Consider the following 14,299-nt stretch of genomic DNA (forward strand, 5'->3'; position numbering starts at 1 on the left):
ACGAAAGGAAAGCTAGACAGTTTTTTAGGTGCAATAAAGGCAAGACTGTCTCCCAGGAAGATGTAACAGACCACACATTACTCAGGTTACCCCACAGGGACCCGGATTTAAGATAGTCACGTGACTTGCTGATTTCCCCCCACCCCACCCGGTCCCCACCCCCCACAAATACTCCTTGACAGTTTGTCCACCAGCCTTCCAGACAATGGAGCTACTTCCTTATAGTCAGGGATTCTTTTTTTTTTTTTAAACACTTTTTTTTTTTTTTTAAATGTCGGGGACCACTTTTTTTAATGTATATTTATTTTTGGCTGTGTTGGGTCTTCGTTTCTGTGTGAGGGCTTTCTCCAGTTGTGGCAAGTGGGGACCACTCTTCATCGCGGTGCACGGGCTTCTCACTATCACGGCCTCTCTTGTTGTGGAGCACAGGCTCCAGACGCGCAGGCTCAGTAGTTGTGGCTCACGGGCCCAGTCGCTCCGCGGCACGCGGGATCCTCCCGGACCAGGGCTCAAACCCGTGTCCCCTGCATCGGCAGGCAGACTCCCAACCACTGTGCCACCAGGGAAGCCCAGTCAGGGATTCTTATTTCTGTTGCTTGTCAATCACCAGTGGTTCCAATTCATCATTTCCATGCTTCTTTGAGAGATCTACACACAGGTACCTAACGTATCCAAGAAAGAGCTACGCGTGGGAACTTTTGTGAGACGAACAAATCTATTTAACGCAAATAGCTCCCTGATTAATGGGGGGTGGGGAGACTGTTTTAAGCTTCACTTTGTTTTTGCATATTGATGTGGTCACAGGAGGAGGATTTATACCTTAGTTTTTTATAATGAAAAAAAAAATCTCAATTTCATTAGATGCTACATGTTGCCTTGACATATTGTTTCCTCAGTATTCACTCACAAAGGGTCCCACCTCCAAGAACTGTGCAAAAACACGGACCACTTCGCCAAGTTATCCTTGCCCAGACCCAGGCTAATCTTCTGGGTGTGGTTCCACTGTCAGTGTCTGCACCGGCAGAGCAGCATCACCCTAAAGCGATGCTTCCTCAGGCATGTTCTCTCCATGCTCCTGCAACCTAACTCCTAAGGGCTGCAATTAGCATGTACTTCTTGGAGACCCACGGAGTGAGTGGCTTATACGTCCCTCCGGACCACTGACCCAGGAACCTTGTCACATACCACCTGGTACAACATCACGCACAAGCCTTGGGTGCCCCTCCCATACCGCCGTCCTGTAGCACCTCACCTGAAAATCAGCACCGTAAGGGGTCGGTAGGACTTGTGACTGGTGTTGCTGCTCAGCCGATTGCCCCAGAAGTCATGATGCCACAGGTCCCCGAGGGGTGTTTCTGCTCGGAGGTCCTGCGGGAACACACCAGAAGAGGGATCGGGGCTCCTCCCTCACCCTGGGCGGAAGTCCTCTCTTCTCCATCTCTCCCACCAGTCCTGGGTCAAGCCACCGTCACCCTCACCCAGGACCCAGACAGGCCTCCTCGCGGGTGCACTGCGCCCTCTGCCTGTTCTCCAGTAATCCCTCCAAGATGCAAATCGTGTCACCCCACCCACCCTCCCCTTCCAGGACAAAGCTGACGTCCTGACACGGACTCCAGTGTGCGGGGCCCTGGCTCCTGCTGAATTCTGCAGGCTCATCTCGCAGACTGTGCTGTGCTCCTGGCCTTCGTCGGGTCCCCACACGACTCCTGCTGCTGCCCACCTCAAGGCTGTGCGCGCGCAGGTCTCTGCCCAGACCGCCACCCCTCAGCTGCTTCCGCTCTTCGGATCTCGGCCCCTGGGCTACGACCTTCTCGAGCTGATGCGATTCCCTTCCCTTTGGGGCATCTCGCGCCTGTCCTCACAGCACCTGCTGCAGGGCAGTTTATAATCATGTGACCCCTATCTGTCTGCCCCACTGGACTGGGGCTCCTCGAGGCCTAGGCTTCCCTGCGTTTGGTGGGAGTACACAGAAGGTGCTCAATCCATGCGGAATGCATGAATGGACCATATAGCTAAGTGAGATCACTATTACCCTCTCTCATATCCAATACACAAGGTAATTTACCAAAAACATCCCAGTTCAAACATAAGAGTAAGCATATAGATTTTAAAGTTTCCCATTTTTGATCATGAGCTAAGCAGATAGTAAAATTACAGAAAAAACAATTTCCATCTAATTTTTTTTTTTATGGTACGCGGGCCCCTCACTGCTGTGGCCTCTCCCGCTGCGGAGCACAGGCTCCGGACGCGCAGGCTCAGCGGCCACGGCTCACGTGCCCAGCCGCTCCGCGGCATGTGGGATCCTCCCGGACCGGGGCACGAACTCATGTCCCCTGCATTGGCAGGCGGACTCCCAACCACTGCGCCACCAGGGAAGCCCTCCATCTAATTTTTAAGGATAAAAATTACTAAATATGTTAAAATGATACCTACCGTACAGGGTAGTTTAACTTGGTACTGAACTACAGATACTTTAAAATGAATCTTTTTTTTTTTTACATTTAAATATGAAACTAGATTACTTAAACTGTGTTTAACAAGAAGAATGGTACTTGCAGTAGGTATCAAAACTGAATGTTAATTTTCTCTTCACAGCACAATTAAACAGGAATATTTTAGGATCTAGAAATTATGATGTAATAAGCACTGCATGGTGTAGCAGTCAAGATTCTTCAGTACAGTAACCAAAACAACCCTGATTACCTTAAGTGAAAAAAGGAATGCCTTAAAAAAGATCACAAGGCCCAACGACTCCCAGGTGGGCTGGAAAACCTAGTTTGGGGCTGTGCAGCCAGAAGGGCACCAACAAATCAGACCGCTGAACATCTTGCTGAGGCTGCCTGGCTGCCCGCAGACCCCTCTTCTCTGTATGACTAGCTCCTGGCTCCAACAGGTGGGCGTATCTGATAGGAGCGCCTTTGCCTGGGTCTGCATCCAAACTGGACAGTCTGGGGCTTCCCTGGTGGCGCAGTGGTTGGGAGTCCGCCTGCCGATGCAGGGGACACGGGTTCGTGCCCCGGGCCGGGAGGATCCCATATGCTGCGGAGCGGCTGGGCCCGTGAGCCATGGCCGCTGAGCCTGCGTGTCCGGAGCCTGTGCTCCGCAACGGGAGAGGCCACAACGGTGGGAGGCCCGCGTACCGCAAAAAAAAAAAAAAAAAAAAAAAAAAAAAAAAAAAAAAAAAAAAAAAAAAACTGGACAGTCTTTGCAGCTCACAAGTATTTGAAGATGGAGAAGGCCCCAAATGGAAGAAGTGTGTCACATCATCATGGGCAGCCTAAGAGAGCAACCAGTGTCCGACACACACTGGCATTCAGTGGGTATTTGTTACTGAGGAGCTTAATGACTCAAAGGGAAAAGCTTGGGGACAGGCAGCAGAGGTGAGCTGGTCACCTGACACCCACTTTGAGGGTGAATTTCACTTCCATTGGGTATCAGCTTCAGAGGCCTTGAGTGTCTGGACCTCCCTCTAAGAGTTGATTTGATAATTCATGAAGGTCGTGGGATCCACCCACTAACTTAGTTTACTCCATTACCATGTTGGAAGTCCATGTACTTTTGCATTGTCCCAGAAGTACCTGCTCAGTTGTGAAGGAATTCAGCGGAAGATCTTTCCCTCCATTTGAGCAGAAAATGAACACCAGCAAAGCTCTAAATATTTGATTAGGTGTAGCCTACACACAGCAGGGCACGCCACAGCAAGAAAGGTTAATTCTTCCTCCTAATGATTTATGGAAAAGATGTGTCATGTCTGAAATTCTTGCTAACTCCACGGTCTCAAAGAAAATCATCATCTCAATGAAAAAAGGCAACTCAACACTACATGGAAGCATCTGGAAAACAGTCTTCAACACCAATAAAATCCAGTAACAGCCTGTTTCACATTACTGTAGGCATGGTGCCAGTGAACAGAGGAGGGCCTTTCATTAAACAGGAAAGGCAAGAAAGGGGGCTAGCAAGTTAACAAAGGGGCACAGTGTGATGCTCTAGAAAACACTGCCAAGACAATGTAGGGCCACAAAATGGCTTCATCTGCCTTTCCTCACAGGAAGGAAAGAGAATTACAACCTCATACCCGGGCATCTGATGTACAACACGGCTCCTGTCTCCCCTGCCTCGCTCACCAAAGTTCTTTGACATGGGTCCTGAGTTAAGACTTTATATATATCCTCTACTTTATAAGAGCGGAAGAGTCAAGAAACTCTCAACAAATGGAATTTTAAAAATAAAGGCATAGCCTCATATGCCTGTTAGAAAAGCAATTCTGTAGCTATTAAGCCACCCATGTGACATAGTTGCTTAGAGCTACACACTTCTTTTTGTTTTAAGCACTGTTTCAAAAAGAACTGAAACAGAAACATCTGCAGTAAACTGCTGGGTGAACTTGAGGGAAATTACAGGTGAAGAACCTGGATTCAAAATAAACATCAACAAGGCTGGAGTCTGCCGTCGAAATCCAGAAAATCAGAAAATCATTTAGAATATGTTACAAATAAAATATCTGCAAAACAGTCATCTCCTTACCCCTCACCCTCTCTTCCCCGGCCCACAGAATACCTGTTTGTTACATAGAGAATTTTTCTCAACACTTTCAATATGAAAACGACTCTTTCCGAATTTGGGAAATCCATGACTTCAAACTTTTAGGAGGATTTGAGGACAGTGTTACAAAAAGATGCTGCAATTTCATCTACTAGAGAAAGAGATTAGTAAATTCCTTCAGGTTCTCTTCGCCCCTTAAGGCGCACACAGAGTATCTGCTGAGTGGTGAGACACACAAAGGCTCTAACCTGTGCTGCGTCCACGTTCTTTCTCCTCTGGGCTCTCCCTGCCTCCAAGGTTCTTGTTCTGATTTTCTTTTAGCTCGCTGAGACCTTTTTTCTTCCCTGCCCACAAACGTATTTCTTCTTCCCTACCTCTAGTCAGCGAGTGAAGGAGAATATCATTTTCCCCGCGCCTACTGGTGAGCAAAAACTGGCTGGGATTTTGCAAACTCCGCAAACCTGAGTCTCCAAACATGAAATGAGCAGGAACTGCAGCTTCTGCGGGCAGCAAAATCCTGGTCCTCCGCAGCTGTCAGCAGGCTGTCCTGATGCTCTCAGCGACGGACAAAGAAGCCAGCTCGCTGCCTGCTGCTGAGGATGCCCCTTCGGCAGGGGAAAAACGCACGATCTGTGTGTGTGTGTGTGTGTGTGTGTGTGTGTGAGGGGCGACTGTTCCGGCCTAGAGTTCTGGAAATCTGTCACAAAACCTGAAATAGTCTGCAATGCCCTGCAAAACCCTGGCCTTGTCATCTTAGAATAACGGTCTCTCTGATACGTGCGTGGACTGGGGCCTCATGTAGGGCACACAGCCAGGGTAAAGCTTGAGGTTAGGCAGGGCTTGGAGACCCTGCTGCCAGTGATAAAAGGGGCCCTAAATCAAGGAGACGCTCTCTAAAAGAGATGGGAAATCCAGAGCACGATGGGGGCCCAGGCAAAGGCTCAGCCGAAGTTCAGTAGAGAATAATTCAACACCGATGCAGAGCATCGCTGGGACGTAGGCAAGTGGTTAATGTCAGTTTACCAAAGAGACATTAAGATACGAACCTTATTGTTAACAATCGCTTCAGAGTCGTCAAAGACAAAGTCTCCATCGTAGCTACGTGCGAAACACACGAGGGAAGCAAATCCCACAAGTAACTTAGCCCAGAGAGGAGGAAGAACAGAAGACGGGATGATGTGATCCAGATCGGCATCCCACTCGGCCATCCTGAAAACTGCGGGCCGCCGGCCTCTTGCTCCAGCATTATGCTGGCTAGAAACCTGCAAGAAAAGTGACACGACATAAATATTCACCAATGCCTTGTTAGGAATGTTTATACAGTAGACATGTTTACCTCAAGTGAAAAAGAGCTAGATAGTCTTATTCATTTATGCTGTGAGTTTATAGGATGTGATCATTAACAGCTTTACATCGTGGTTTCAAAACTCGAGTGGACAGAAAAATCACGTGGGACACATGTAGATTCTCCTGGGCCCAAATGCAACCTACCAAGTCAGAAGTCCTTGGGCTTCTGATGCTGGATTATCCTTGAGAAACATTGATTTAAGGGAATCCTATGTTTATCAGCCCCATAAGGCAAATCATTTTTATAGTCCTTGAACCAGTTTACAAAGTTAAAAAAAAAAACCAGGTACCATCTTGCTTCTTCCAACCACGAAAAATCAATAAATATTCATTGTTGGGTCTTAGCATATTGTGTGTGTTCGTGTGTGTGCGTGAAGCGTGGTCCTGATTCTGAAGGAGCTTACAGTCTATCTGCAGAACAGACACTCCTGCCAGTTAAATGAAAATCTGGGAGACAGTTTAATAGAGGTGAGGTCGCAAGGCACACGACCGTGGTTCCCACACAGGGGACAGACAGGGGAAGGAGGGCACACTGCAGACTGGCTGGGGACGGCATCATTCCAGAAGGAGGAACTGTACCCTAAAGGAGAACAGTGGGAGCTATTCCAGGTGAGGACACGACCTCCAATAGTGGTAAAGGAGTCAAGTTAAAAACAGACACGTAGGGCTTCCCTGGGGGTGCAGTGGTTGAGGGTCTGCCTGCCGATGCAGGGGACACAGGTTCGTGCCCCGGTCTGGGAAGATCGCACATGCCGCGGAGCGGCTGGGCCCGTGAGCCATGGCCGCTGAGCCTGTGCGTCCGGAGCCTGTGCTCCGCAACGGGAGAGGCCACAGCAGTGAGAGGCCCACGTACCGCAAAAAAAAAAAAAAAAAAAAAACAACAGACACGTCTTTTAACTTTTCTTTCAAAGGGGCAAACGTTAAAGCCAGAAATTTCGTTTCTCAGCCTTGCCATTTCTTAGTTCTGTGGCCCTGTGTGTGCCACCTATCCTTAAGAGTCCACTTCTTGTGTACTTTGCAAACCAAAAGAACTTTCCAGCAGCGAGAGGTGCCTAAGAGCTTCCTGACTCGGAATTTGCCCAAACAAATATCAAACTCCCCCTCCTCTCCAATCACTCTGCATCTGTCCCCATTCCCCACACCCTCAATAGGCACTTCCTTTGGTTCTACCAGGATCACGTCTGGGTCAAACTGCTTAGAGGTTCCAATCCTGTGTAACTTTGGCCAAGTTACTTCACCTCTCTGGGCCTCAGTTTCCTCACCTCTAAAATGGGGATGATAACGGGGCCCACCTTACATGGTCGTCATGAAGGTTAAGCAACACACCCACCTAAAGTGCTTAAAAACACTGCCTGGGTTTAATGAACGCCGAGGGAAGGTTACCTGTTATTACTAGTACTTTTTTCAAAGAGGGAGAAAACACAGGCACAGAACTATTCTCTTTGGAGAATCCCCCGGAGGATTTGGTGTACTGGTACTGAGGCTCTCGTCCTCCCCAGTAAGGGAGCAGGGCCCCACTCCTTCATGCTGAGATGGAAGAAAACCCCAGGCCCCTTGACTGGAGAGGCAGTTTAGATGTACAGCTGACCCTTGAACAACTCAGGCGTTAGGGGCACTGACCTTCCTCGCAGTTGAAAATCTATGTATAACTTATTATAAGTTCGTATCTGTGGTGCCTCCCCATCCGGGGACTCAACTAACCACAGATCTTGTAGTAATGTAGTCTTTTTTTTATTTTTTAGCCTCGCTAAAAAATGGGGCATGCAGGATCTTAGTTCCCAGACCAGGGATCAAACCCACGCCCCCTGCAGTTCTGTTTTGTTTTAGTACTGTAGTCTTTGCTACAGAAAATAATCTGCATGTAAGTGCACCCACACCGTGTTGTTCAAGGGTCAACTGTATTTGTTTCCAGGTCTCCAAGGAAATACCCCAGGTTATGGAATCAGTAAGTCAGCCCAAGAGGCCATCCAAGGTCACAGGTGCTGGAAAGCGGTTCAAGTGTACAATCCGGAAATGAAAGGCTCTGCAATTCTCTCAGCACTGGGCTCTAGAGCAGACCACCTGATGTAACTCATGCTCTCAGCAAGTGCGGGGGGTGGGGGAGGGAATATTCCAGCCACTATCTGCTGCTTTTTTGTTGTTTGTTTTCACTCAAAGGATAAACCACTGGTCAAATCCAAATCACAGTTGCAAACACTGACAGAGGTCACCACGCAGGCCCCAACCACTGTGTGTACATTTCAGCTAAAGAAATTACCCCTGCTACTAAAAATGAAATAAATAAGTGAAAAGGACTGAAGGGTTAGGAAGTTACCCTGACTTAACATGGAGGGAATAAAAGCGTTCTTTGATTTACAAAGTGAATGTGAAGGAAAGCAAATACTCTTTATCAATTTTAAATGCAAAATAGAGCTGTGAGCTGACAAACGGCCCCATAACTGGTCTTGATGTTATCTGCTTCAGGCCCAAATATTTGAATAGTGTTTCACAAGCGGTCTGTGAGGTTCAAATGGCCCTCCAGGAAGAATACTGGGTCAGGAAATAATCTGTGCTCCTAAATGAGTTGCTGAGCCTCCCTTTTCATCTCAGATTGTTCGTAACACAAACCAATCACTTTGGTACTCAGGCAACAGCCAAGGCAGACGGAAGGCAGACTACAGACCCAAACATCTGGGGTGCCCGGGGGGCCAGGCCTGGACTCCTGGGGGAGTCAGCAGGATGGGTGAGGGTGAGGCAATCTCAGAATGAGCTCCCCCTCTTCTCTGGCAGGGACATCAGGGAGCCTAGCATCGGTCCCGTCCCCACCCCGGCTGGCTCTTCCCTCCTCATTGCTGCGTCCCTCCCCTGGTTGCCAAGATTCTCACATCTCTGCTGCCCCAGAGAACACTCACAAATGCCCTTTCCACTTCAGGCGTGATTGTTAATGGGTATCGGAGGATAGTTCGGAAAATATTGTGCATTAGCAAATGCGATACAGGTAGAGTGCGTTAGGAACCTCGGTCCAGCCCAGTGGTTAAGAGCACAGGCTCTGGAGGCACACAGATTTGGACTGGCTACTGGCATGACCTTGAGCTACCTAGTCTTTCTAAGGATCCATTCCTCATCAGCACAATAGGGTATCACTACTGACTCCAGCTAAGGATTAAATAAGAGCATATATGGGAACAGTTAGCTCCCATGTCTGTAATCATTGTGGAGAGATTAGTACCAAGTGACCAGCCCCTGACCTCCTGTCCTGGGATCACCAGTGTTGCCATTTCTGAAGCTGCGCTAACCAACCAAGGCCAGCAGTAGCCCATCAGGTGACCTGATGCAATTGAGAAAAGGGCACCCTTCTTTTGGGCAGACCCGGTGCACTGCTTCCCTGGCCAGGCATCTGTATGTCCTGCATAAAGTGCACGGTTGTACACTCTGATCCTCTTCCTCCAACAGTAGATGGCCTTTTTTCTGCAATGTTCCCAGCCAGGCTTGGTGCTCAGGTAAAAGAAGCCCTGCCGGCATGAGGTGGTACATGGAGGGAGACGGGTCCCCTCCACCTTTTTTGTATCCAGGCCATGAACCAGGAAGGCACACGATCTGTTTCTCTCTTGATGGGCCCTGGGAGGCATGGCGCCATTCCTCTTCTCCAGGGGATGTCCTGCCTGGGAGCCCCGGCTCCTGGGCCATGGCTGGATAGTAAGTTTGCCTTACGGACTGAGAATAATGGAGCAACACAGTGGCCTCAGGCTCAGCCCAAGCAGAGCTCCAGCCAGTTTTACCAGTGACAATGCTGGTGTTCCCATTCCTATCTGACTCCTGTGCCGATCTCCCACTGTGTTGAGAATTGACTGGCGCCTATGAGTAGTTGGATTTGGAACGAAGCAGAAGTCTCTTTAGTCTCAATTTCTCAGACTCCTTATATCAAGCCTCTATTTTCAAGGGGTTAAAACAAATTAACCGATCATCAATGAAAAGGTCAAAAAGACCTCGAACAGGGATCCCACGCCACCCCTCAAAAGCAAACAAACATCAGTCACTGAGCTGCGAACCCTGGGGACCTGGTGACAGCTGACACAGCAGCCTGGACTGCAGTAAAGAGGATGGCAGATCAAACCTAAGTGATCCATGGAAAAATCAGCAGCAACCACCTACTAAAGAATATTCTTCCCCCTACATTGAAGGGCCTTCTCGCATCAGGCTAGCCTTTCTACCTCATCAGTAACAATCCATCCACACACCAGTTGCCCTCTGCCAGGCTGAGATGAGACAGTGCCTCTGGAAATCAGAATAAAGAACACAGTCGTTTCTGACCCAGCACGTGGAGACCTGAGTTGGCTGCTCCTCTCTTGGGGCCCCCAAGGCACGGGAGACAATCACCTCTACCGCTCTCCACCTCTCCACCACGCAGAGCTGAACACAATGCTACTCGAGGTATCTTCCTCTTGGGCTTGCCTTCCCAGTTTCTTAATTCAGTAACACATGAGGGCCATGCCTGCCAATAGCTAAAAATGACTGCGGAGGTTCGACATTCACAGTTCCACTGTCCCAGAAAGTTTCCAGCTTGCTAGCTTGTAGCCATTTTCCCATCTAAGTCGGCCGGTATCACTTTACCCCACCTCCATCTGGGGCGCGCCAGGCACGGTCGGGACTGCGGGAAGACGGGACAGGGAGGGGATCCAGTCAGTCCTCACTGTTAATTGTTTCTCAAGAAATTCTCCCCATCCATCTCTCTCCGAGAGAAAGAGCAGTGTGGGACGATTCACAGCGCTCTGGCTAGATCTTTCCTCTAACTCCTCCCTTCTTTTGTGTGTGGTGAAAAAAAAAAGAAAACACACACAGCCTACAGTCATAACATCAACAAGACCAGAAGCCCCGCGGAGTTCGCTGGAGGTGAGACGGCGGTTGCGCCACCTGCTCTGCTTCCCCAAACTCCAAGCCCGGGCAGAGAAGTGGCAGCTCGGTGGTCCCGGGCGCCCCGACCCAGGGCACGCCGCTCTGCCCGGCAGCCAGCGCCGAGTGGCTGGCACTCGCGGCGCTGCAGGGGAGCCGCCTTTAACCCAGAGCAGGAGGCCGAGCGGCCCGCCTGCGCCCAGCCACCGCCCGCAGTGCGGCCAGCTGGCGGCCAGGCGCGGGGTGGCGCGGGCCCCGCGGCCCGGTGGCCGCTCCGGGGACACGCCAAAGGCGCCCGTGCACCCGGGGTCGTCGGAGCGCCACGCTGCTGGAGCGAGCAGGGGCGGCGACGAGAGCGCAGGGGCGCGGGCAGGCGGAGCGTGCACCCTCCACACCGCGCCCTTTGTCCCGCGTGCTGCTTACACCCGGGCGCATGGCGACGGGGCCCGCATCCCCGGTGACCCCTGTCCCAGCCACAGCCCGGGTCCCGGAGCCAACTCCTCCAGCAGCGCCGCCGCCCGGCCCGGGCCGTTCCGCGGGGCTCGGGGCGCGGCGGCTATGAGGAAGGACCCCGCGTCCGCTCCGCACCCAACTCCGCTCGCGCCACGGCGCTCGGCCGCGCTCGGCCCTGCAGGGGCCGCCCCGCCCGTTACCTGCAAGGAGCCCGAGCGGCGGCCACATCTCCCTCCTGGGCGCTGAAAGTCCGGCGGCTCTCGGTACCAGCCCGGAGCCGGGCAGGGGGAGGGGCCTCCCGCGCCGCTCCCCGCTCTCCGCCCCCCGCCCCCCCTCGGCGCCCCGCGCCTCCCGCACAGTCCTCAACTCCCCACGCGTACTGGCGATCACTCTCTCGCTCCCGCCTCGGCCCGCCCCCTCCTCGCGGCCACTGGCTGCTTCTGCCGTCACTTTCACGCTGCCGCCGGTCCCTCTTCAGCTCACTGGTGGACGCGCCAGTGACGTCAGGACAGAGGGCCCTAGTCGCGGCGGAGGAGTCGCAGGGGCAGACTGACTAGGTGGCCAAGGAGGAAGCGGAGTTCTGGGCGCCGAGCTTGGGCGGGGCCGGGGCGGGGCCGGGGCGGGAAGGGGCGGCCCCCGCCTGGCCCCGGGAGGCGGACTGCGGGAGCTGGTCCGAGCCGGCCGCCGCAGGCATATCTCCCTCCTTTCTGCTGTCCGCCTTGCAGGAGGCTATTCCTGGCCTGTCTCGCGGTCCTCTCGCTGTCGGTGGCGCTCGGCGGAGGTACTGCAGGGTCCCTGCAGGAAAAGGAGCTGGGTCGGAGCGACCAGAACTCTAGACTTCTTCCTGTCTGGGAGGAGTTGTTTCAAGTGTGTGTCTCCACTTTCTGCCTCTCAGGAAAGAACTGAAACTGCGTTCTTCCATCCAAGGTCCTGCTGCCCGGGCTTTTGGGGTTTTTTTGTTTTTGTTTTTTTTTCGATACGCGGGCCTCTCACTGTTCTGGCCTCTCCGTTGCGGAGCACAGGCTGCGGACGCGCAGGCTCAGTGGCCATGGCTCACGGGCCCAGCTGCTCCGCGGCATGTGGGATCTTCCCGGACCGGGGCACGAACCCATGTCCCTTGCATCGGCAGGCGGACTCTCAACCACTGCGCCACCAGGGAAGCCCCCGGGCTTTTGTTTTTAGCAGATCCTGTTCCACGGCCCTGGTCTTTATTCTCCTGCTGACCCACGAACCCTGCTGTGGCCCTTCACCTGGCCAGATCCGCCATCCATCCATCGGCCATTCACCAAGTCATTGTGACCTAAACTTCCACTCCCAACTGCATTGCCACTCCGCGCATTTCATAACCCCCATTCTTAGTAGATTACTCTGTCTCCTGCTTTAAGAATAAGAGAAACTTTCCCCACTTTCCACCGCCAAACCTACAAAACTACTCCTAAAAACACGGATTCTGAACCCTCCCCCCATCCCGCCTTTTCCCCCAGTATCACAGAGTCCGATCTAAGCTCAGTATCTCCCTCTCGACTGGATCTGTGTCATCAGCATTTATCAGCCCCAAGCCTTCCTCTCTCCTCCACGTACCCTTTCAGCTGCCCCCCTGCCTTACTTCTACTCTCCACAGCTGAAGCTGTTGAAAGGTTGCCCACACTTTTCTAGCTTCCTAACTCTCATTCACTGGCTTTCCACATTCCACTGAAACTGCCTTGGCTATCGTCTCCAAAAACACCCCCAATCACTAAATACAAAGCACACTCTCCTACTTCATTTTACCTGATCTCTTAGCAAAGTTCGTTCTTCCTCCTTAGAACACTTTTGGTGACAGCGGTACTCTGCATCCTGTTTTGCCCCAGTCTCCTTGGCTTGCTTATCTGCTTCTTGATAACCTCCAAATGACATATTTTAAAGGTCTTCGCCCTTTCCTCACAAGCTAAAGCTTTTCCCTGCATGATTTAACACACCTCCGACATTTCAATGAATATCTTCCAAATTTGCAGTTCGGATCCTGACTTCTCTGAGCTCCAAACCCAACCCGAGTATCTAGCTTCCTATTCAGCTTCTCCACTTGGTTGTCACAAGAACCTCGCATGGAACACATGCAAAATGGGACGTGTGCTCTCACCGCTTGCTCCTCTTCAGGTCTCCCTGTCATAGTGATGGGTCCAGTAGTTCCCCAATTCTGCATTCACCCTTGGCATGTTAACAAGTCACCAGGATTCTCCTTGCTACATGTCTGTCAAACGTGAACACTTCTTTCCATTTCCGCTGCTGCATTCAGTGCTGTGCTGCTGTGTGTGTCTTGGTAACCCACATTCAGTGATGTCACATTGGTAGATTGCAGTTGGCCACTGTGGGAGTATTTACACTGTGGAAATTGGCAAATGCAAATCGGAGCTTGATTTGGTGTTTTGCTGACTGTCTTTTTTGCTAGACGAAAGAAAGCGATGGAGGAAATAATAATGCAGATTAAACTTAAACTTAATTTACGAACAGACTACTGCACTTAGTGCTGACATGAAAAGATTTTAGTTTAATGGGTTTAATTTGTACAAGGGTGAGACATAGTTGAGCTGATCACATATCAGTTATGATATATTGAAGTCCAAACCCCCAGCACATCAGAAGGTCACCTCATTTGGAAATAGGGTCTTTAGAGGGATAATCAAGCTTAGATAAGGTCATTTGGTGGGCCGCATCTAATACGGCTGGTGTTCTTATCAAAAGGGGGAATTTGGACACAAACAGACAGAGGGAAGACAACATGAAGTCACAGGAGAAGGCAGCCGTGTGACGGAGGCAGGGGTAGCAGTGGTGTAGCTACAAGCCAAGGAACACCAGCCACCACCAGACGCTGGGAAGGGGGAGCCCAGGCCTGCCAACACTGGGATTTCGAAGCTCCAGAGCTGGGAGAAATACGTTTCTGTGGTTTTAAGCCTCCCCCTCCCCCTCCCACATCTGTGGTGTTTGTTATGCTGTGGAGTCAGAGTTCACTCTGACAACATCCTCAGGGAGGGCTCCTGACCAGCAGGCCTGGAAATGGCTCCCCTGGACACGTCTCTTTCAGACGCAGGTGTCCACTCCTGCCATCCCT

General features: G+C 51.4%; 1 protein-coding gene across 3 annotated transcripts in view; it reads right to left on the bottom strand.

Annotated features, from left to right (window-relative positions):
* TMTC4 (transmembrane O-mannosyltransferase targeting cadherins 4) overlaps positions 1-11,549 on the bottom strand; it is a 63,649-nt gene extending 52,100 nt beyond the window's left edge. The window contains exons 1-3 of one of the 3 annotated variants that reach the window (XM_060079799.1): positions 11,412-11,549; positions 5,589-5,804; positions 1,253-1,368 (exon numbers count right to left, since the gene is read on the bottom strand). In XM_060079799.1, coding sequence (XP_059935782.1) covers positions 1,253-1,368; positions 5,589-5,750 — 278 coding nt within the window. In that variant the 5' untranslated portion in view covers positions 5,751-5,804; positions 11,412-11,549. Of the gene's footprint in view, positions 1-1,252; positions 1,369-3,578; positions 3,722-5,588; positions 5,805-11,411 lie in introns of those variants that run through there. The other 2 variants (XM_060079797.1, XM_060079798.1) reach the window with 2 other exon arrangements.
* Between the last annotated feature and the right edge of the window lie 2,750 nt (positions 11,550-14,299).

The sequence above is a fragment of the Mesoplodon densirostris genome, chromosome 17 (assembly GCF_025265405.1).
Source record: "Mesoplodon densirostris isolate mMesDen1 chromosome 17, mMesDen1 primary haplotype, whole genome shotgun sequence".
Taxonomy (NCBI): Eukaryota; Metazoa; Chordata; class Mammalia; order Artiodactyla; family Ziphiidae; genus Mesoplodon; species Mesoplodon densirostris.